Source organism: Patella vulgata, chromosome 3 (assembly GCF_932274485.2).
Source record: "Patella vulgata chromosome 3, xgPatVulg1.2, whole genome shotgun sequence".
NCBI classification, from domain to species: domain Eukaryota; kingdom Metazoa; phylum Mollusca; class Gastropoda; family Patellidae; genus Patella; species Patella vulgata.
The window spans coordinates 60623976-60648851 of NC_065881.2; the positions used below are offsets into that span (position 1 = coordinate 60623976).

The 24876-nt window shown below is 38.1% G+C and overlaps 2 protein-coding genes across 2 annotated transcripts; one reads left to right on the forward strand and one right to left on the reverse strand.

The window, feature by feature from the left end:
* The first annotated feature begins 1811 nt into the window (after nucleotides 1–1811).
* Nucleotides 1812–4558, forward strand: LOC126814218 (uncharacterized). The gene is made up of 5 exons (XM_050539231.1): nucleotides 1812–1865; nucleotides 2028–2495; nucleotides 2681–2851; nucleotides 2982–3254; nucleotides 3422–4558. The coding sequence occupies exons 2-5, from the start codon at nucleotides 2055–2057 to the stop codon at nucleotides 3947–3949; spliced, it is 1413 nt and encodes a 470-aa protein (XP_050395188.1). The 5' UTR covers nucleotides 1812–1865; nucleotides 2028–2054; the 3' UTR covers nucleotides 3950–4558.
* Nucleotides 4559–16871: 12313 nt separating this feature from the next.
* LOC126814219 (uncharacterized) lies at nucleotides 16872–19091 on the reverse strand. Its single transcript, XM_050539232.1, has 5 exons — nucleotides 19025–19091; nucleotides 18423–18888; nucleotides 18130–18300; nucleotides 17677–17949; nucleotides 16872–17467 (listed from the first exon to the last, which is right to left on the reverse strand). The coding sequence occupies exons 2-5, from the start codon at nucleotides 18861–18863 to the stop codon at nucleotides 16940–16942; spliced, it is 1413 nt and encodes a 470-aa protein (XP_050395189.1). The 5' UTR covers nucleotides 18864–18888; nucleotides 19025–19091; the 3' UTR covers nucleotides 16872–16939.
* Nucleotides 19092–24876: the final 5785 nt, after the last annotated feature.

Consider the following 24876-nt stretch of genomic DNA (forward strand, 5'->3'; position numbering starts at 1 on the left):
TACAGTATACATGTTATTATCTACATGTAAGTTATACAGTATCTGAAAGATATTGGTAAATATATACGTAATGTAAATATAAACTGTATACAACATTTGAAGACATAGTTATATATATTTCATACCATACATACACACGAAAAGTTTACCATCTTTTAACATAGTATTTCTTGAATAGATAAAGTGTGTGCATTGTTCTCGAAAGAACCAAACAATGGCGGACATTTTCAACCAGTGGTCGAATCTGACACCATGGTGAAATAATTGCACATTTGGCACAGTGATATGTTATGGCTTAGTGAACAATATTGGCTGTGAACCCGATCGAAATCCATCCCATAATTCTTATTAGAGTGCAGATCCCTGTTTTACCACTGGGATTCTAGCATAGAAACAAGGCTGAGGCAGAATATTTAAAAGTAGCTAAGTCTGTGGCCATGATCCTCTCCAAAATAACTCATCTGAATATTTGGAAACAGAATATGTTAAACGGTGTAGCCAATATCGCATTCATAAGGGTAACTCCGGAACTGACAGTCGCAGAACGCTGAATATCGATGACCTCAATGCTTCACACCAAATTTTGAAATATTTCCTTAATAAATATAGTCGCTATCACGTTCAGTAGGTTTCCGGTAAAGGGGTGGAATGTTTAATATCGAAAGGATTCTTCCTCTCGCGACCCCAATGCTTCACACTGAAGTTTTGAAGTCTTAGGCCAAGGGGGGGGGGGGGGGCGTGTCGTGTCTGTCACATGTTATGTTTCACACAAATTAGGCCTCTACTCGAGATAGAATGTTCAAACTCGTAGAATGTCTTGGCTGAGTTCAATACGGAGTACCTTCTGCTTTGGCCAAGCAACTGCCCATCTGTCTGTCCGTCACATATGGAAAACAACAACTATGTTTCTATTTGCGGTAGTGTGTTCAAACCTTATGAGTAAGTGGTTAATTTTTTTAGAGCTGTAAAGATGAGTGCATATTTCTAATACCCACCACTATTGACTACGTAAACAGAACCGATAGTGCTGCATATCATTTATTAGTCACGACCTTAACATCTTTGGTGACTACAGTCTGATCTACTTGTAATCCCAAGTCAAACAATCTTATGTTGACTGAATTTTTGAACAGACGTGTATATAGGTATTGCTCTTAAAAACGCGTTAATCATGCTTATGGATGGATTTGGCTCTCAAGAAATGGATATTTATTATTATTATTATTAACGAAAAATGACGACTGTGATGGACAGTTTCATTGGCAAAAGGCAATTTATTCAAAGGTGAACGATGTCAAAATTGCAGCGCTTCTAATTGGGTGCGAGTGAGGAACACCTTCCCTTACTGCCATGATAAGCATTTACTGCTCCAGCTAATCACATTGGATTTATCAATGCTTGAAAATCGGGATTGTGAAATGGTCGTGTATTTTAAATCTATTAAAACATACTAAATACAACATGTCTATAAAATATTTAGTAAATTCGGGAACTGGGAAATGCTTGTCATATTATGTATGGTGGCGTAACTATCGATCTATTTGGTGATTTAGTTTATCCTGGGTTCCCCAAGATACATAGTTAAAGCTACGATCTTATTCAAAGACAAGCCTAAACATAGCAGGTCCAAACAATCTGCGAAGCATCAACGTCACTATATTTATTCCGCGAAGCCGAGACGCTTTATCCGCGAAGTAAAAACGATCCGCGAAGCCTGTATTCTTCAACATGATTGGCTTCTACATAATGACGTCCATCTCAAGCGACTATATAAGTCCCGACCACTACTTTTATTAACATTCAAAATTGGTCAAAAACTAAAACTAAAGACAGTTTAAATAATTTAGAGTTACAATATTTAGAAGGTAACTATAGTTAATATACAAAAGAAATTGCTTTCTAAAGTAACTTTTGTGAAAATAATAAAATTAAATAGGTGTTTTTTTGTTTGGTTTTTCTTTTTTAATTTTATTTTGTTGTTTTTTTTTATAAAGTGATGAATCAATAATATTCCCATTGTATTGCAGATAAATATAATCAAACTTACAGTCAAGATGTTGCCTCCTGGTGGATTAATGGAGATTGTTTTCTCATTTGATACAACTGGTTCTATGTCAAGTTGTTTAAATCAGGTCAGAGGTCAAATACAAGACATGGTTCAACGTCTTCAATCAGATATACCGTCTATAAGAATGGCTGTATTTGCTCATGGTGATTATTGTGATAAATCTACATATGTAACTAAATATATAGATTTTACAACGGATGTTAACAAATTATGTGATTTTGTTAAAACAACGGGATCAACAGGAGGGGGTGATACTGATGAATGTTATGAACTTGTTTTAAGACAAGTAAGAGAAGATTTATCGTGGACTCCTGGTTCAAGAAGATCATTGGTAATTATTGGTGATGCTCCACCACATGAACCTAGCTATCCACAAAATACTCTTAATATAGACTGGAGAGACGAGGCTGATATCTTAGGAACTATGGTAATTTTAAATCACAATTTCGTTTTCTATTTTGTTTGGACATTTTCAAGCTAAATTATTTAATAAGTAGGCTACATTTATGTTGTGTTGATATTTGTCACTTTTTTAAAATTAAGATAATTAAAATCGCATAGTTTTTATTTTATATTGGATTGTTATTTGATATTTTATCTTTCATTTTTCAGGGAGTTAAGATTTACGCAACACAATGTCAAAATAGCTCTTCAGCTGAAAAGTTCTATAAAACTATAGCGCAAAAAACTGGTGGTCATCATCTGAAATTACAGGAATTTTCTAATATTTTTGATTTTCTGATGGCCGTAGCATACAGAGAACATGGCGATGAACTTTTTCAAGTAAGTTGAAATGAAAGTATTAAATGCATTTGTGTCCATGTTTTTTTTATGTAATAAAAGCGTTAATAAAATCGATAATCTTTTGCTATAATAATGCCAATACTAAATTTGTTTGTTATTTCAATTGTAGGTTTATGAAAAAGAAGTAAGAAGTCGGTGTGGGGCAGGTTTAAATAAAGATTTAAACGGACTATTTACAACGTTAAGAGATGGCTGTAGTGATTCCACGACTGGTGATACAGCAGTGACATCTACTTCCCTTCCAGCTAAAAAGAGAAAAGTTTTACCAGGAAAAACTCCTTCCGCTAAGAAGATTAAATTCAGCGGTATAACAAAAATAACATCAAAGCCATATACTAAAGCTACGTTATGTAAAGCCAGTCGAGCAATTAAAAAGGCAAAGGTGAGGTCATATTACGGAAAAACATTTTTGTATATTATTACATTTGGAAATAGTTGGTAATAATTATTTAATAATCGTTTGACATTATCTTATTTTTACATGAAATCATAAAATAATGTCATGAACCTGTCGTTTAATATAAATGTTCCATGTTTTCTTTACTTCAGAGAACAGTTAAGAAAGTCAAAGCAGCTTATCCACGTATAAGAAGAGAAATGATTGCCGAAAATCATTTTTATTTGAACGACAAGAAATGGTCACCATGGCAACAAGTAATATCCCATGATGCTGGTTTAAATAAAAATGGCGATTGGAAACAACAAGGTTCTTATTATAAAAAGAAAACAATATTTCAATTTGATGCAGAGACACCTTCTATGTATGAAGTCTCTGTTCAAGCTAAAAGAAGAAGCAAACGTTACGTAGTCTATAACAAAATGGCGCACAGAGTTTCCGGTAAATGGGAAAGACGTCTTTTTGCACAATCTGACATCAAAAAACAAGTTAATAAAATAGCTGATCGAGGTTACAATTTATATGTGAGAAGACTTCCATTAACCTCTGCAGCTTTAAAAAGAGACACTATAACGGCTTTACGTAGATACGATTATTCATGGAGAAAAATAAGAAATGTACGAAACAACCATCGTCAAGTAAATATCTCTTCAATAACCATATCTGATGATGTTTTATAAACTATTATTTGAAAACTTTTGTTTGTGCATCAACATTTTTGAGGTCAATTAGCTGTTTGTACGGATTAAACAGACACCGTATTTCTTGTGCATTTTACGTACTTAATAAGACTTAAAGTTGCAATGTTCCAATGCAATCCTGTAAACAATATTTAACAATGTGAAAAGTGAGTTTTGAATATTAGAACAAAACGTGTGAATTGTAAATAAAATCATCAGTAGTTTCGTAAACTGACAGTACATTGTAATCAGTTTGTGCTTTAAACATATTCTGACATTTTGTCAACATCATATAACACATCATACTATTCATTCATATCGTATATCATTCATATACTCACCTTGGTCTGTTATACATGTATTTTCAATTATTGTACATTATTCATAAAATCAAGTTGTGTTATACATGTTCACGGTTGGCGGCAACACTAGGGCTGTTCCGAGACTGAAATTCGGTGTATATTATGGGTAGCTCGGACATGGAAGTAACATGGGCTATGTGGCGTTGGAGTTATAGGCGCAACCTGTGCAGCGCCAGGTCATGCTCTAGTTATTTATAAAATCAAGTTGTTTTGTTATATTTTGAATAAAGTGTTATCTAGAATCTCACCCCTGTTATTTTTGCTCACTCTTTGCCTGTGAACATATCCGTAAATTGATTTTGCAGAAGAGATTACGGAAATGGCATATCTCCCAAGTATCGAGTTCACTCCGTTTAAATGTCGAATAGACACTTCATTTCAAGCAGCCTGTCATATGTACCTCTATATGGATTATTCCGAACAATACGATAACAATAAATTCTTGTGATTAATTTGTACAGAGAGGGGTTTTTAGCAGTGGGGGGACACCGGAGGACCCGGAAAAACCCACAAGGTTGGACAGGCAAAATTTGTACACAGCTATAAAGAGACAGAGAGGGCGAAAGAAATGGGGTTTAACGTTCACTCGACACAAACTGGATCATTCGGGACTAACACATGGTTTAATTTTATTTCAATAATTCGTTTGTTCGTAGGGGTCTTTAGCAATGTGTGTGTGTGGGTGGGTGAAAACCCACGAGGTTTGAAAGGCGACCAGGCCAGTTGACTCAGTGACAGACGCGCAATCGCGAACCATTCAGCCACTAACCCCCACTATAAAGAGACTAGAGAGATACTAGATGATCGTGACAAAACTCGGTACTTTTATTTTATTCAATCAGTATCAAATAATGTGTCGTTACGCGTGAAAACAATGATCAGGTTAGTCGTTAGTCGTTTAATAAAACAAAAGATTAATTAACAGATAATCCCGGGTTGATTGTTATGTTTACATTTCTTTTTACCTGATAAGTGGGGGTCCAGTTAATTAACTACTACTCACGGGATTAGCGGGGGTGTTACAAAGAACGACAAGATGCTATCATTCAACAATGGCCGTTGAATGGGCGATGTTTTGTTGAATTTATTAGTAAAATAGTGACCGCTGGCCGCGTTAGAGGAGTGACCGTTGAATAAAGAGATAAAACAACAGAATTTCTACGGGGGGAATTTATCGTGACCGCTTACAAGGAGATGTCGCTGAATAGGAGTGGCTGCTCATACAGATTCTACTGTATATGTATATATTAAAATTAATATAAATCTAACAATAAAACGTTCCTGAAACATATCTTAAAATTACGAAATTCCTAAGCGCCTTCGTTAGTTCCCTGCGAAATTTGTACACAGTTTGGGAGTTATATTAATTTGGATAAATTATTCAATTGATGCTAAGGTTTTCCCAAGTTTGGTTCCAACGAGATTCCCTTGGTGTTAATTTGCACCTCGAAGCGTTTATCTGTTGATTTCTACCCCGCAAATTGTATTCTCTGCGAGCTTACCCTAAGCGCAACGATCGTGAGATAGAGAGAGAGAAATGGGGTTTAACGTCATTTCGGGACTAACATATGGTTTAATTTTATTTCAATTATTCGCTTGCGCGTAGGGGTCTTCAGCAGTGGGAGGACAGGCGACCCTACTCCTTGTCACGTACAACCGGGGATTCGAAACCACACCAGTTGACTCAATGACAGGCCGTATGATGCAGCACGCACGTGCTAACCATTCGGCCATCCAACCCACCTTGCAACAATCGTACGAACGAAAGAGGATTTATCATTTTCTTTGTCAGCGGCGCATGACGGGGCCTGACAAGGACATCTGTCAAGTAGTTCGGATGAGAAGCAAAACCGAGGCCCCGTGTACGCACTGGCTTTGCACTTAAAAAAAACACCTTGACAGCTTGAATTCGCTATAAGAGTAGGCCGTAGCGCCGCTGTCTGGGCAAAATTTCACCCATAATAAACCTAATGCACGCGAAAGTATACTGGATCTAAACCCCTCAGTAAAATTAGTAATTGTTGAAAACTATGCTAATCAAATTTAATGTAAAGCCGTCATTATTTAACCACATAAAATTTGAAATATTATTTACTGTGGATGAGCAAACTTCTGGGATTAAGAAACATTGGTGGTCTGGTTCCGATTGAATACGATGCGCTCTAGAAAATACATTCGAACACGACTCAACCGAAGCTTTAAGCCGTATAATTTTGTGCATTATTTAATGAAAAACTTGCAGAATACAGCTATTCATATTTTGTTCGTTTTATCAGAACATCCAAAGCTGCAGTAACGGCGCGGATACACCCCACCCCACACTCCATCCCCTGCCCAACGCCACAACTAAATATTTTTCATTATTTCTATCCCCTTCGAAGTTAACGAGTTAGTAATAATAAAATAAAACCAGAATGGGGGGGTTGGATGGCTGAATGGTTAGCGTGCGCGCGCTGTATCATACGGCCTGTCATTGAGTCAACTGGTGTGGTTTCGAACAAATGAATAGATTTAGGACATGGAAAATAAAACCAAAACTGTTAGCAAAACAATTATGACTATATCGCGTTCGATGATGTTTCCAGTTGTATTTCATACAATTAGTATTCAAACGAAAATCTCTGAATGCATAAGTCGCTAACATCTACGTAATGTTCCCGATCTGGTGCTCACACTAAAAATGAAGTTTGCTAAGAAAGAAGTGTAAAAATTCTAAGCATGTTTTATGTTTATTCTTGAAATGTGTCAAATGAAATGAAATGAAATGAAATGGGGTTTAACGTCCTACTGTTCTGCTCCTATACTGGGCTAATGAAGACGGGCATACGCCATACAGTGTGCTATGAGGGAAATTTTGCCAGGGCAGCGGCACTATCGCCTACTCTTATATCGAATTCCATTTACGCTAAACAAATACAGAAATTAGATTATAATTAGTCTTACAGAGGCATTACAGGCCCGACTCTACTCTACTTCAATTCTATACGTTATGCACCAAGCCCACACCATAAAAATGTCACTGAACAAATCCAACTTGTGCCCGCATAACTAATACTGTTACAGGAATATGGTTAACAGCAGTGCTCACTCGGGGTTCCAATTTTTTTTCCGCCAAAAAAGAAATAAAAATATCTATTAGGTTTTTTTCAGTAATTTTTATTACATTTTTACTTTCAGTATAAATGCATACAATATACATACCAAAGCTTTTTCAAAATCAGGGAATACCACTTTAATTACCTATATTTAACACCATCAAATAAGAAGTGTATTTCTTTTTAAAGAATTTCTGTATCTGTTTTTGATAATATTCTGTCGACTAAACCCCCTTTCACAGTCTGCAGTTGAAACAAGAATATTATAAACACTTGGGAATGTATCAGTTTACGATAAGAAAAATTTACAAACAGCAGTAATATTAATATCATCTAAGTCAGAAAATTGTATATAATTTTTAAATACCATAACTTCTTCAGATAAAATAAAAGTATCAAGTTTCAACACATTTACATAATCTACAATGTTATCAACAAATGCTACATCTATTTTACTATTAAGAGTATGTCCGCGAGAGCATCATGCAGAGGGTGACAAACCTTGGGTCGGGGATTTGGACTAAAAGTTTTCTGGGAGATAATTAGTACCCAAATACATCTCCACAAAATATTAGACTGATTCAGTTGATACCGACCTCGAAAATTGGACAAATATAATAGAAACATAAGCAAAAAAAATAGCAAATTTGGAACCAACTTTGGATGATATGCTATTCGGACAATAATTGATTTGGACAGGCCAAATTCTGGGCATTAGTAGACCACTCGGGTTCCTCCTACACACCGAGTTCGAAGTTTTTACTGCTAATGATACCTTGGTACTGGCCGGATATCCAACACTCTCTGAAAATTCAATTTAAGGAAAACTAAACTTTGAGATGCTATAGCTCGTTCTTTGCGGGGAGTATGGCCACATTTTAATGTTACCAACAACTAGCAAAAAAATACTAAAAAAAAATTAAAAACACCCAATATTGGGATATAATGTTTCGTTTGTCAATACCCCAGAAGAAATATATATATGTATAGACATCGTTACAAATTTAATATATTCCATTTACTCGTTAGCAAGGATGATTTAGTCATGAGAGAAACGGAGGAAATAAGATTTAGCGTCCACTGGACACAAACTAGGTGATTATGAGACTAACATATGTTGATACATATCTATGGACATCTTTACAAAGTTTATATATTCCATTCAGTCCTTAGCAAGGAAGATTTTGACTTTGGAGAGAAAAATCGGGATTTTAAGAGTCTTTCGACATAAACTAGGTCATTTTGGGACTAACATCTGGTACAATTTTACATCAGTAATTCGCGTGAGCGATAAGGGAAAATCCATGAGGTTGGACAAACAACACTACACCATGTCACGTCCTGCAAGCGGTCACGTCACTTAACTCAATGACAGATCTTATGATTTAAAGCCTATGTGTTAGATCAGGGACAAGTTTCATACAATTTACACATATGAATATGATATAGTAATGAAATGATACACGATTTAGAGTTGCATATTTCAGCTCCCAGGTAAAAGATCACTATGCTGTCAATAGTGGCGAAGGTTCACGGCAGAATCTTCAGTACGTTTTGGTGGCTGGAAATGTTCCGTGGAGAACCGGACAGGCCATACCACGAGTTCTTGGGTGGTAGAAAGCCAAGTCCGCGATCGCAAACAGTTAGTCGTCCCTGGCTTGAAGACTTGAAATGTTTCTGGGGGATGTACAGGTTTTAAGAACGAGGGGGTTGTAGATGATTCAATGACATCAAATCGTAGTCACACGATCAGCAAGATGACTACGCAACAAGCACAGGATTAGTAGGTTCGCAAATCCAGTCACCCGCTGGGTATCACCCATCTTTCCTACCAACCTTCCTTGTGCGAAATAGGTAATGTTGGTCACAAATATTTTAGAAATCATTACCAACTGTATTTCGGGGCCGATCGTTGTATAAAAACATTTGGAAGTTTTCATGGAGAGGCATTGAAAATCAGGAGGCTACCGTTCGTTCGTTCTTGGTGTTTAACGTCTGCTTCCACATAAGTGATATCGCAGACAAGACATAGGAGAGCCGACCTGATTCCTGTTTTTTAGAATATGATTTTGCAATCTTTCCATTTGGCCTTAGGCCATGGATTTGGTTTAGTGGGAAGTTCTTCCCTTTATTTAATATAAAACATATCGTTTGGTAAATGATCTCGTCTGCTTCTGGATTGGTAGATGTCATCGTTTGGGGTTAGTGTTTAGGTGCCAGGCCCGTCTTATCGTGGCCTCCCCTTACTCCACTATCCCACTGGTATCAGTTTTATTTGCGGAATAGTGTTTAGGTGCCAAGTTCGTCTGACCGTAACTCCCCCTTACTCCACTATCCTGCTAGTTTGGTAGATGTCATCTTTGTGGGGTTTGTGTTTAGGTGCCAGGCCCGTCTTATCGTGACCTCCCCTTACTCCACTATCCCACTCTGTAGGTTTGGTGTCTGTTTTTGGTGGAATAGTGTTTAGATGCCGAGTCCGTCTGATCGTGACTCCCCCTTACTCCACTATCCTGCCAGTTTGGTATAAATCCCCTATGTAGTTTAGTGTTTAGATGCCGGGCCCGTCTAACCGTGACCCCCTCTTACTTCACTATTCTACTTAGTCCAACTGTGTCCATTAGGGCGTGGATTTGTTCGAAGATTTGCAGTTTCAGATCTGGTCTCGGGAAGAGTAGGTTCTTAGACACGAATGGTATGTTGTTGGTCTCCATTGTTCTCACTAGTTCCCCTCTCTCCTCCTCGTATACCTCGCAGTCTACCAGGACTGGTGTTTGTAGTCTCGCAGCCGCTCTTTCACCCTTAGCTTCGATATAAGTCTACAAATATCTCTTCTAGGGTGATTGAGTGTTGTCTTTGTGTAGATCTTGTCATCCAGCCGGAATCTGTATGTGTCAAGTTCAACGAGATTTAATTCCCAGATTGAATTGACGTGTCTTTTGACCATACTGTAGATTTCCGTGGTGCTGTAGTCTATGGTGCGGAGTGGTGCTGTGTCCTTGAGACCTTCATTGGCGAGTCGATCAGCCTCCACGTTTCCTCTAATGTTGACATGTGATGGAATCCACACGAGTTCTACTTTGCTTCCCTTCTCTAAAACCCTCTGGTACAGCTGCCTGATTTCCAAAATGACTTCTGGTCTTGAGTCCGAGTTGTAATTTTGGATTGAAATCAGACTGCTCAGAGAGTCGCTTGGAATGACGAACTTACTAATCTTTTGATGGGAAATCCATGATATAGCGTCACGAATGGCCACAAGCTCTGCAGTGTACACCGAACAGTTATTGGGCAGTTTCCTGCTTATTCCCTGTTCCCCGTTTGGCAGGTATATTCCAAACGAGCTGGTGCCCCTTTCAGGATTGCGTGAGCCATCCGTGTACACATGGTCCCAGTCATCAGACGGCCAGTCGTCTTCCAGGTGTTCTAGAGAGAAAGCACGTGCAGCAGTGGGGTTGTTTTTCTTCTCGGTTTTCTGTAGTAGATCTAGATTAACCGGCGGTATAGGGAGCGTCCAAGGGGCGATCACTGGGGGGTCGTGTTCATTTATCACGAGCTCCCCCAGTCGCAGTTCCTTGATTGTTTCCCTGATACCCTGGCCGAAGCTTTTCTTTCTAGGATCTCTCACATATCTTGTATTTTGTAGACTGACAAAGGTTGGGGATCTTTCGCCCACTTGCGAGATCTTAGCCCAGTACCTTGTCGCTAGTTCTTTTCTTCTTAGGGATAGGGCAACTCCCCGACTTCCTGCAGTAGTGCCTCTCTCCCAGTCCCTTGCCCTACGCCAGTCGCAATACACAGAGCTTTGTATTGGACGGTGTCAAGCTTCCTTAAGAGTAATGGCGCGCAGTTCATGAAGGCCAGAGAGCCGTAGTCTAATACAGATCGTATTAGAACACGATACACCATCATTAGTGTGACTCTGTTGGCCCCCCAAGTGCTGCCCGTTATTTTCCTCATTAAGTTTAGGATTTTGGTGCATCTATCTACAGTCTCGTCGATGTGCGGTTTCCAGGTCAGCCTTCGGTCAAAGATTACGCCAAGGAACTTGGTTTGGTCTTTAAACTCGATGGTTTTCCCGTTCATACACAGAGTCATTCTGCTTATCCCTCTATCCCTGCTTACAAGCATGCCGACTGTTTTCTTCTCCGAGACTTTGAATCCCCAATCGTTTGCCCATGCCATGAATTTGTCTAAGGCCTGCTGCATTTTCTTTTGTAGTTCACAGAAGTTCTTCCCTTTCCTCCATATGGTACTGCCATCAGCAAATTTAGCTAACTCAGTTTTGGCGTCGAGGTAGGAAGATTTCTGTATGTCGGTGATCATGATATTGAAGAGAGTGGGACTGATAACCGATCCCTGAGGCGTGCCATTTTCTAATGTTTGTTCGGCACTCAGGAATCTGCCAACATTCACCTGTATCTTTCTATCGCTCAGAAAGCTTTTGATCCACCGAAACATTATGCCCGTTACACCAATACGTCCTAACTTGAAGAGCAGCCCGTCTAGCCAGACTAAATCGAAAGCCTTAGTTAAATCTACGAACACGACACATAACAGGTTCCCAGAGAGGAGTGCCTGCGACATGACTTGCTGTAGTCTCACCAAGTGGTCCGTTGTTGAACGCCCTTTCCTGAACCCGCTTTGATTTTCGTCGATTAGTCGGTTGCTCTCCAGATAAAACTGTAGTCGTATGTTAACCATTGTTTCCAAGGTTTTGCACAGTGTGGATGTCAAACTTACTGGTCAATAGGACTCTGCCTTTGTTCTCTCTTTACCTGGTTTTGGAAGAGGGATGACGTTGGCTTTCCGCCATTCTTTAGGTACCTCTCCTGCCAGCCAGGATGTGTTGAAGTTTAGTAGTATCCTTTTGGCATTTCTAGGCAGATGTTTGAGCATCGAGTACTTTACTTTGTCCTCACCAGCCGCACTATCCTTCTTTAGGGAAAGAGCCTTATTTAACTCCTCCTCAGAGAAGGGTAGATTGATTGGTTTAGCCCCTTCATTAGGTTCAATTTCTAATGAAGGGTGTTGTGAGTAAAAGATTTCCTTTCTCTTCAGAAACTCTGGTGATTGGTTTTCGTCCCTGCTTGCGTCAGCGAAAGCTTTTGCAAGTAGATCTGCCTTTTCATTGCCGTTGGTAACGTACTCATCTCCATTCTTTAGGTTTGGTATGTTGAATGATCTGCGCTTCCCGTTCATGGCGTTCAGCTTCTTCCAGACGGCACCTGTTTGCGTGTTTTGATTCAACGCATTACAGAATGTCATCCAGTGTCCGCTTTGTGCCTTCCGGATGGTGTCTCTTGCGGCGTATTTCAACTTCAGGTAGTTTTGGTGATTGACTTCATTGTAGTGGCGTTTCCGTAGGCGTAGTGCCTTCTTTCTTTCGTTAACCGTCTTCTGACATTCTGGTGACCACCAAGGTTTTCTAATCCTTGATTGCCCTCCAGAAGTCTTGGGAGTGGAGTCGTCTGTGGCACCTATAATAGCACTCGTCATGTTGGTTGCCTACACGTCGATGTTGGCATCGATGATGTCTTCTTCTTTACACCCAAGGCAGCCTACACGGAAGTTAGCCCAATCAGCCTCTTTTATTTTCCAATTGGGTTTCCCGTTACCATGGCTACCATGGATTCCATATTGAAATCCCTGAAGTAGAAGAGGACATAGACCAAAAACAGTACTACAAAACAAAACAGTACTCTAAGCAGCAAGTGAGCACTTCAGCTCGAACGTAGGTATATGCAGGAGGTTGTGATCTATGCTGTCTTCCCCTTCAGAGATTTCAATACCAGACATTAAATGTCTTTACATGTGAAGCCATACTTAAATAATTGTTGTGAAGCTATACGTAATTAATTGTTGATTAATTAAGTATGGCTTCACATTGTACATTTATATATATATAGACTTCCTAGTTTACTAGTATTGCTTGAAAACGATAAGAGGATACTTATCGAAACGTCGTGCTTGTGTATAATAAACCAGTGATTGTTTCCCATATAACCGTGTTAGTTCTGAATTACAGCTAGTTTTTGCATCACCCATTTGCTTGAAGCCATCTCTGATCCTCTGGAGGGAAGTGGATGGCCGAATGGTTAGCGCGTGCTCGTTGTATCATAAGATCTGTCATTGAGTCAACTGGCGTGATTTCGATTACCCGGCTGTACGTGAGTAGGTTTGCTTGTCGAACCTCATGGGTTTTCTCGTGCCACAGCTAAAGATATCTACGCGCAAGCGAATTATTTAAAATAAAATTGAACCGTATGTTAGTTCCGAAATGACCTAGTTTCTCTCTCTCTCTCTCTCTCTCTCCCTCTCTCTCTGATCATTTGGTCCTCGAAAATAAACGAAGCTTCACCAAACTGATCATGGACAAATGTATCAAGTTGTGAGGTACACCTAACAGTCGTGTTTTACTATCCCTGGCTTATATATATATACACAAGTCCTTGCAATAAATGTGAATTATTATTTTTTTATATATGAATTAATAAATGCAAAACAACTGCTGTATTTAGGTGGTAATCACAAAGCACTTGATACATTTTAAACATCAGAAGCATCATAAGAAATTACATAATTATTTTGTAGAATCTAGTTGTTTTAATCTCTACATCAATTTCCTGGTATAGGGAGTTGATTATTGTGGGCTTGTCATGAGATGCATGTCTAAACAATAATTATTTACAAAGTCAGAAAAAAAATCCAGGCAATAGACAAATTTAAATCTCGCATGATGCACATCACTAGAATTTAAAGTAGCTAAGTCCGTAACTCAGTATCATCCAAAATCTTCGACATTGAAAACACGATTTTCTTTGCAATTTAAATCATCATTGGTGTTGTGATTTTACCTGGAAAAGATGGGCTTATGATATCCAATATTTAAGACAAAATAAACATTTTACCATTGGTACACAATGCGTTTCAGCGCCATTTGTAACAAGGTGCTCAAAGAATGAAGCTAGACATATTCCACAAGTCATGTCAAACGGTGATATCATATTCTTATTTGGAGAGCATGCGCAATAAATAATATCGGTGTTAACTAGAATAACCAGACGCTAGAAACTGACTTGCGGTTGAGACCTCTGGCGTATTTCGCCGAACATAACTGATGACAATTCACAGAAAAACGGACACGATTGAATGCAAAACAGTTTATATAAATTCATATTACATTACTGTATGTGTTGCGACTCAGTTGTGCCAATATCTAGATCCAAAATATTAGCGACTTAGCTCCTTTAAAAGTTGGAAGTTAGCACGATACTAGGAAATGCAGAATGTGGAATTTAATGTGTCGTCATATTAACGAGGTGACTTATTTTTGTTAGCAATGAAAGCAGGACGACTGTATGGCGTTTAACGACATAAAGGAAGGAAGACGATGAGAAATACATGAAATTCAAGATAGCATTTTATTCCAAATATAACAAAAAACTGTTTAATTTATGAATAATGTACAATATGAATACATAATGGTCAAATATATACAAAATACATAATAAATACAATACACTGGCAGTTTACTAAATGATATATTGTTCATGACGATTTTATTTACATATGACCGTAATATCGAGTTTTATTTACATGCGATTTAAGGTAACATTTTATTCCAAATATAACAAACAACTATTTAATTTATGAATAATGTACGATATGAATATATAATGGTCAAATATATATAATATATACAATACACTTTCTTTTTATCAAATGATATTATGTTCATGGCGATTTAATTTACATATGATCATAATTCATAATATCATTAGACTAGACAACAACAAGTTTTGTTCACATAATCTCGTCTCCAGTTTTACATGGTCACCCATTACACAAAACTACACTGTAGCATAGCAACTTTAACTCTGTTTTAATTAGTACAATTGCTAATTGTCACAAAACAAACATGCATGTAAAATATACTATTCAAAAAAAGTAGGGGATATTTGATTTTGGGGGCATAATACTAAAATATGCAAATGACTACGAAAAAAGTCACTATAGAACCTAACAGAAGAAACATTTCCAGTTACATGTGACGCCCAAACGCACCAATAGCTACCGCATAGAATGCAGGTGATGCTTGGGATCATCATGGGGGTCCAACCCAAGATTTGCACGACTCTGACTTTGAATGTTACAGTCATTGTGGCATTGAATTCCAGGGTGGAAACATCAGTTTAATTGTTTTAGTGACCAGAAAACAAATTTTGATATGCGTCGGCTTACCCAAAATGAAAGGTTACGTGCCCTTGGCATGCTACAGATCGGCACAACACAGGCGGTTGTGGCGCGGACGATGAATGTTTCTCAGTCTGTCATAAGCAGGCTATGGTCCAGATACCGTGATACACAATCTGTACAGGACAGACCACGCTCAGGTCGACCAAGGGCGACAACTCAAGCCCAGGATCGATTTATCCGTACCTTGGCCTTGAGAAATCGTGTCATCACAGCAAATCAGATCAGCGCTCGTCTTCAAACAGACACTGGTGTGAGAGTGAGTGGCCAGACGATTCGGAATCGACTGCATAGGGGTCACCTTCCCGCCCGACGTCCTCGCGTGATCCCTTGTTTGAGAGATCATCACATTCAGGCAAGACGTCGTTGGTGTAGGGATCGTCAACACTGGGATAATCGACGCTGGAGCAATGTGATGTTTTCAGATGAGTCAAGGTTCACTGTTGATTTTTTGGACAGACGTAGGAGGGTGTGGCGTCGTCGAAACGAGCGCTTCCAAGACGTTAACGTCATCAGACATGATCGATTTGGGGGTGGTTCTGTTATGGTGTGGGGAGGCATCACTGTTGCTGGAAGAACGGCTTTACATGTTGTTGCAGGGCGTGTTACAGGCCAGTACTACCGGGACAACATCTTGGCAGTCCATGTTGTGCCGTTCGCACGACGTCATGGCCGCCGTTTCATCTTCCAGGATGACAACGCAAGATGTCACAGGGCCAGGATCGTTACAGGTTACCTCCAACAACAGAACATCACCACATTACCTTGGCCAGCACTGAGTCCCGACCTCTCCCCCATCGAGCATGTCTGGGACATGCTTGGACAGAGGTTACGTCAACGTCAACAACGTCCTGCCAATGTCCAAGAACTTGCTGCTGCGTTGCAACAGGAATGGGACAATCTGGACCAAAATGACCTTAGACGTCTCATTAGGAGTATGCCACGTCGGATCAATGCTTGTTTGGCAAACAGAGGAGGATTTACCCGTTACTGACTTGGTTGTGATGCTGTGGTAACTTTGCTGTTTGACCCCGGGTATCATTTTACCCTTATAATGGTCAGTCTGTGCCTTACTTAGTCTAACGATCATTTGGAATAAATCGATGAATGTGAACTTCATTTCATTTTGTCATTTGTTTCTTCGTCAGTTTCATTAGGTGACTTTAATAACACTTAAAAATCAAATATCCCCTACTTTTTTTGAATAGTATATTTAAAGTTCGGTCCGTACAGCGGCTAATTAATCTGAAAATAAATTTGAATGCACAAAACAGGTTTTCAGTTTATAACACATCATCAGATATGATTGTTGAAGAGATATTTACTTGACGATGGTTGTTTCGTACATTTCTGATTTTTCTCCATGAATAATCGTATCTACGTAAAGCCGTTATAGTGTCCCTTTTTAAAGCTGCAGAAGTTAACGGAAGTCTTCTCACATATAAATTGTAACCTCGATCAGCTATTTTATTAACTTGTTTCTTAATGTCAGATTGTGCAAACAGACGTCTTTCCCATTTACCGGAAACTCTGTGCGCCATTTTGTTATAGACTATGTAACGTTTGCTTCTTCTTTTAGCTTGAACGGAGACTTCATACATAGAAGGTGTCTCTGCATCAAATTGAAATATTGCTTTTTTTCTGTAATAAGAACCTTGTTGTTGCCAATCACCATTTTTATTTAAACCAGCATCATGGGATATTACTTGTTGCCATGGTGACCATTTCTTATCGTTCAAATAAAAATGATTTTCGGCAATCATCTCTCTTCTGATACGTGGATAAGCTACTTTGACTTCCTTAATTGTTCTCTGAAAAAAAAAATCAAAATGAGAAAATAAGTTAATCATGTAGACATACTGACTGGACTTAAACATAAGTCCCAAATAAGCTACATAGATAATTTTAAAGATTTATTTTAATGCAGAGCATATTCATATATTACCAAATATTTTCAAATTATTCACGTCACATGAACAAAAAAGACTGTAAAGTATGCAAATGTTTGGAAATAACTCACCTTTGCAGTTTTAATAGCTCTGCTGATTTTAGATGAAGTAGGTTTTTTATATGGAGCTGTTGCTGTCTTGGACGCATCGCTCAGTTTAACCCTTTTAGCTGAAGTAACTTTCCCTGGTGATGTCTTTCTCTTTTTAAATGGAAGGGAAGTAGAAGTCACTGTTGTATCATCAGTTGTGGAATCAATATCACCATCTCTTAACGTTGTAAACAGGTCGCTTAAATCTTTATTTAAACCTGTCCCACATCGACTTCTTACTTCTTTTTCATAAACCTACAATTGAAATAACAAACAAATTTAGTATAAGTATTACTATCGTAAGGTATAAAGTAAAGATAAAAGGGGGAATATTGTTTTATTAACGTTTTAAGTACGCTGTAGAAACATATACTAATGCATGTTGTTACTTTTTTGGACATAATCTATACACTTAATACTTTCATTTCAACTTACTTGGAAAAGTTCGTCGCCATGTTCTCTGTAAGCTACGGCCATCAGAAAATCAAAAATATTAGAAAATTCCTGTAATTTCAGATGATGACCACCAGTTTTTTGCGCTATAGTTTTGTAGAATTTTTCAGCTGAAGAGCTACTTTGGCATTGTGTTGCGTAAATCTTAACTCCCTGAAAAATGAAAAAAAAAATCTCAAATATCAATCCAATATGAAATAAATGTATGATCTTAATTACTTTAATCATAAAAAATTCCAAATAATAGATACATTAACATTGTGAGCAGAACTTACCATAGTTCCTAAAATATCAGCCTCGTCTCTCCAGTCTATATTAAGAGTATTTTGAGGATAGCTAGGTTCATGTGGTGGAGCATCACCAATAAGTACCAATGATCTTCTTGAACCAGGAGTCCACGATAAATCTTCTCTTACTTGTCTTAAAACAAGTTCATAACATTCATCAGTATCACCCCCTCCTGTTGATCCCGTTGTTTTAACAAAATCACATAATTTGTTAACATCCGTTGTAAAATCTATATATTTAGTTACATATGTAGATTTATCACAATAATCACCATGAGCAAATACAGCCATTCTTATAGACGGTATATCTGCTTGAAGACGTTGAACCATGTCTTGTATTTGACCTCTGACCTGATTTAAACAACTTGACATAGAACCAGTTGTATCAAATGAGAAAACAATCTCCATTAATCCACCAGGAGGCAACATCTTGACTTTTTAACCGGAATATTTTCTGCAATAAAATGTAAAGTTTTAATAAGTTGTATTTAATAAATTGAATTAAGTTGTCTAAGAATTTAACGAATTTAATGTGATTGGAATGTTGTTGTTGTTGTATCGATCTTTTGTTTCTTTCTTTAAATACTAACCTCTAAAGGTGTACACTAGTGACTATTAATTGTATATATAGCTGTTATTCGCTTTAAATCACTGTATTGATGTACTGATGTGATGTGATCGCAGTGTCGGGCTTATATAGCCAATCTTATGATACGTCACGCATTTCCAACCAATCAAAACCTGTAATGTAGTGCTTCGCGGATTACTCTTACTTCGCGGAATGTAAATTAATAAGTTAATGCTTCGCGGAACAACTTTATAGCGGCGTCAAATCAACGGAACCAATCTTATTCTTTTGGGTCACCAATATATCTTAATTTATTGTTAAATCACAGAAGTTTGATCAAGTGTGTTAAATTTCCACTATTTATACGAACAAGGAAAAAAAAATATCCATAGTTTTCAAGAACCAATTTTATTGGGGTATTGTTTAGTTTCGCCCCGCTCATATATCTATTGGCGTGCATATTATATTATACCCTGTTTTCTGTTGTCTTTTATTGTAACATCGAAGGCATTAGAATAATTCACAAAATCTACTAATGACACCAAAAAGGAGGGGGTCTAACGCATGCGCTTAAGATCATAAGGCCTGTCATTGAGTTGTGTGGCGGGGTTTCAATTCTAAGGAGTTGGGTTGCTTGTCTAACCTCGTGGGTTCTCTCCTGGTTCTCCGGTTTCTTCCCACTGCTAAAAAAACCCAACCCTACGCCCAAGCGAGTTCTTCAAAATTAAAGTTGAACTATATCACCTAGTTTGTGGCGAGTGCATGTTAAGCCCCCCCCCCCTCTCTCTCTCTCTCTCTCTCTCTCTCTCCCTCGCTCTCTCTTAACCCCATTTCATATAGGCCAGGGTCAATGGCCAATTTTGAAATGATTTGCACACACTCTAATTAAGTAATAATTTATATACACAAAAAAGCAATGTTATATTTTTATTTAAAAATCTATTCTATTATTTATTTTTATTATTATTATATTGTTATTTAGAAAAGGCCGTGTTTTTACAAAATATACAGTTAATAATCAGATAAATACGACTGTAGTCTATCCAGCATATTTCTAATAATTAAATATGTACAAATATTTAATTTCTCTAGATATTTTTTATACATAATAGGTTTCGCACGTCTTTCGTATTGAGATTTTTTAGCACTAGCAATTCCTTTTGCGATTCGACCTAACCTGTTTGCACCTGTTGATGGCCTTTTCGCTGGGGCACTTTGAGATGTGGATTTCATTGACGCCGAGTTTTTCTTTTTCTTAACGTCCCGTGATGGGCTTTTCGGTGGAGTTTTAGGTTGTGACTTAACTGGAACCGGATTGTCTTCTTTAGGGAGTTCGATTTTGAAATCCATATCAAGCGTTATCTTATGCACCTTTTTAAGTCTACAAGCTGTATCACAAATATCATCAAGGAGATCTAATAGCAACTTCTTACAAATATCCGTCTTTTGGGTAGAAAGTGGTTGTTGTACGCTATATGATAATGCTTCTACATGAGACATTAATTTATTTGTTACTTCATATCTTGGAATGACTTCTTTACCCTTTTGAACAGGATCTGGAAGAGTGAAAGTTGCGTCTCTTATAATATTTAGCGGGAGAGTCCATTTATTAACCGGGGTTTCTGGACAGGCCAGTTTTGCAATTTCCATTATTTTACTAACAGGTCCGCTGTGATAAACTAAACCTGGGTTAGTGAGAGCAAACAATTCATTAGCTGGTGGTATGGTAAGAAGCACGTGTTTATGGTGTTTAGGATAGTCTTTATATTTCGGATTTGTTTTTCTCCTTTCAAAGCAAACGCGATCAAGCAATTCACTAATAATATCATTCGCCATCCTTGTAGTAATGTTACATTCTAGCGCTTTTACAAGTTCTTCACCGTCTTCACCGAGAACCCTCTTGTCTTTTGCCATACCCCAAACTGTGATGATAATACCAGCATTTTGAGATAATGCTGGTGTAGTCGTTAGTCGCCATTTCTCTGAAAATAATCCAGGGTTTTTACTTCTGAAGATCACGCAAATATTTTTGATTTCGTTAGGGAGGATGATGCCGTATGCATCGTCGATGTAAAGTTTGTCGGCTGAATGTTGGGCCAAGTTGAATTTGTCTTCTCCGTGTAGTTTACATAACTGGTAATGAATCACGCAGCTGCCACAATTTTTAATCGGCAGATTTGACATTATAATTTCTCCTGGGTGACCACTAATTCCAAGTTCTACCGGCACGAGTTTGTCATCCTCTGACCACCTGATGATCTTTCCAGTTATATCCAAAGCAGGACCTGTAGCAATCTTGTTTTTCACCATTGGTAATGGATTGATTTGTGGTTTTTGTTCAAGTGTTTTAGTGGATTTGTTAGCTTTAGGTATATCACTGAAAGTTGAAGAGTTTACAGTAGTACCAAAAACACCTAAGTTGTTGACATCTGGAACACTACTTGATGCATTTTGACGATTTCCTGACTGGTAGATCTCTCGTGTGCGACTTAAGTCAGGGGTGACAATGAGTTCCCTAATTGGTGGATGGTCCTTCTCAGTGTTTGTCAAGGAGATATGAAACCCCCTTAATTCGTCTCCTAGTTGCAACTCCTGCTTCCAGAATCCAACTGGTTTCGTAATTCGTTTCTCGCAAGCCCACACATCCACAGACTGAGCATAATTGATTTTCCCCCCAAGAACAATATTCTTCTGACTAGCCCCCATTGAAAGATCTTGGGGTTTTCGTTTTGTTATACGTGAAATAAAGATTCCCAACTTTTGTCTTTCCTTTTTAGACTCATCGAAACAAGAAAGAGCTCGCTCTTGATTGAACTCTTTGGCAATGCAGTATTTATGGCGCTTTGTTTCAGTGTGATTATTCACATTCTGAAGTGATTTTGGCTTTGGTGTGACTGGTGTGGATACGAGATGACCTTGTCTCTGGGCTTCACCCAAATATTCATCAACGCTACCCAATATGCTATAAGGTACTATGCCTCCACTTCCGTCTAACTGCATGCCCTCGTGGCCTTTGGGAATCCACAAGTTGAGGTCATCTTCCGATGCTACTGGGTGAGCGACCGCGTATTTCTTTACTATTGATCCTGGTTTTTTCACAACCTTTTTCACACTGAATGATTCCATTTTTGGTGGAGGTTTGGATACAACATCGCGGGCTTGAACATTTCTCACATTTTGTTTGATACGCAGCTTTGCTAGAGTTGAATCCCAAAATGCACAGGGTAATAGCAGCTTCTTTGACAGTGGCACGAACTCTAGAAGAGGATTATAAGGTTCCTCTGTGAGCTTTTCGTCAAGCCCACCCTTCTTGGCTTTTCTCTTTTTACTGTCATCCTGAACAAAAATAGAAATGAGAAAATATTTCATTATTATTCAAAGATAATATTTAGAGATAAAGAGATGACAATTCTAGCTAAAATTGTCAAATAAAATAGATAATGAAAAGGGAAAATGTTGAAAATTTCAGTCAAATTACGTCATTCTGAGCGAAGTTATTGCCGTTTGAAGAACAGTGTAGGACTAATCTCGAGTGTTATTGCTACCGTTGTTACGATAATAAACAAAGTCTCGAGTATCCATTTTTTACCTAATTTATTAACTGGCAATCGTGTTCAAATCCGTTAAATGTCAAAACCATCGAATAAATGTCTAATTTATGATTTATCTTACTTGAGGCCAAACGAAAGATCTGCATTATACAGATTTGGCTCTTACATAATAATGCATCTTTCAGTAATGTATATTAGTATTCCTTATTTCTAACTCGTATTTTATTGGCCTATCATCGTAAACGAGATGCTATAAACAAGGAAAAGAAAATTGAGAGAAAAATATCCATAGACTGAGAGAATCTATGGTCTATTCGTCAAGTGAAACAAGACCGTATCATGAGAATTTACTTACAGCCATTGCTCCGATAAATGATTTTCTTCGTCCACTTTCTGTTGGACTGCCTTTTCGCTCGGCTTTTGGTTTCTTAGCCATGTTAAATGGAATGTTACACTTCTTTATGCACTTAGATGCAGCAAATACAAAAAAAAAAACCTGTAGCTATCAACTTCGTTGCTGTAGTGACAAAAATTAAACGAACAGTACATGACGTCATACGCGAAAACGAAAACAATACTATAACGTCACAATGTAAAAGTCATGCCTTTCTTCTTTTTTTTCAAACGAAAAGAAACATTTAGTTAGTGCGTGCGCGCTGTATCATAAGGTCTGTCATTGAGTCAACTGGCGTAGTTTCGAATTCCCGGTTGTACGTGACAAGGAGTAGGGTCGCCTGTCCAACCTCGTGGGTTTTCTCCAGGTCCTCCGGTTTCCTCCCACCGCTAAAGACTCCTACGCGCAAGCGAATTATTGAAATAAAATTGAACCATATGACATACATGTAGTTTGTGTCGATTGAACGTTAATCCCAATTTCTCTCTCACTTTATATCAGCTGTTCAATTTTTTCAAATAATGGGAGATAACTCCTCCATTACTAAATAAATACTGAACAGTTACGTGTTGGGCCTGTAACAGGACACGCTATACCATGTAAAATTTTCGTGTACCAACAGACTTTATCATTTATAATACACCTTGCAGTGTGGTATGTGAAACAATTTGCCCGGACTGGGGCGGTTTCAAGTTCATTTCATCATTGGTTAATCGGAGATTTAACGTCCACTTCAACTCTGAGTGATACCACAGACAAACCTAGGCTTTTGGTAAATTCAACCCATGCGCAGAGGTTTTTGCTGTGGGAGGAAACCGTTGAGAAGACTCCCCACCCAAGATACGCTAACACGGGGGCGGGGAGGGGGTCGAACGCAGGACCAATAGCCTACTCACTTTTCATTTCATTGAATGCCAAGTGTCAATAGTGCACGGGACCTATATTTATCGTCCCATCCTCCGTCCCGGGTTGTTTTGGGTTGTTGTTTTTTTTTTTTTTTGGGGGGGGGGGGGGTGTTTTTGCCCAGCGCGGTATTGGCCGTCTTCATTATCCCGGTTGGTGCTGAAAAGTACGATGTTAAACCCGATTTCATTTCCAGCACCATATTACAATATTCGCGGCCTCCTTTCATAAATATCAGAAGTTCATAAGCTAAAATAGATCTAATGTTTTTCCACATGTTGTTGCAACTGTCCAATCAATTGTTTTAGGTCTCGTCGCCCATTCACTAATACTAAAATAAAGGTTAAACATAGTCAAATAGTTCACATTAAAAAACAATTGGGAGTCAAATCAACTTTGGTATCTGGACGGGAAGTGAAATGAAATGGGGCTTAATGTCCTAATTTTCTGCACCGACTTCAAAATCAAAAATGACTTTAAATTGAACCGTTTTTGAGTGGTGTGTGTGTGGTGTGGTGGGGGGGGGATGTGTCTGCAGTGATAGATATTGACATGGGACAATAGCCCGTGACTGGACCGACACCATTTGTTGCGAAACGAGGTTTTCCTTTTTTTCAAATCTCAAAAGTAATAAATCTTTTACATTTGAAAACATGTCGGCTTGCACTTGTTTTAGTGTTAAATGTGACCTATAAACATATTCATTTCAAGGAAAATACATTCGCCTGGAGGCATATAAATTTCCCCTTATCTTGTTCTTGCCAACGAGAATTTTAGTTAAGACTACAAAACACGAATTCGTGTACCTAGAAATTGGGAAACATTTTTTTTTTTTTTTTTAAATTGAGTTTAGAAGGCTATCCCCATGGTGAATCATGTAAACGCTACCAACCATAGCAATTCCCTTTAAAGCGGATCTATAATCACTTCTCCTATTCTCAGAAAGTCAGCAATATTATAATTAATATAAATTATCATTCAATCATCTTAAAAATACATAAAAATAATATGGATTGACTGAAACAC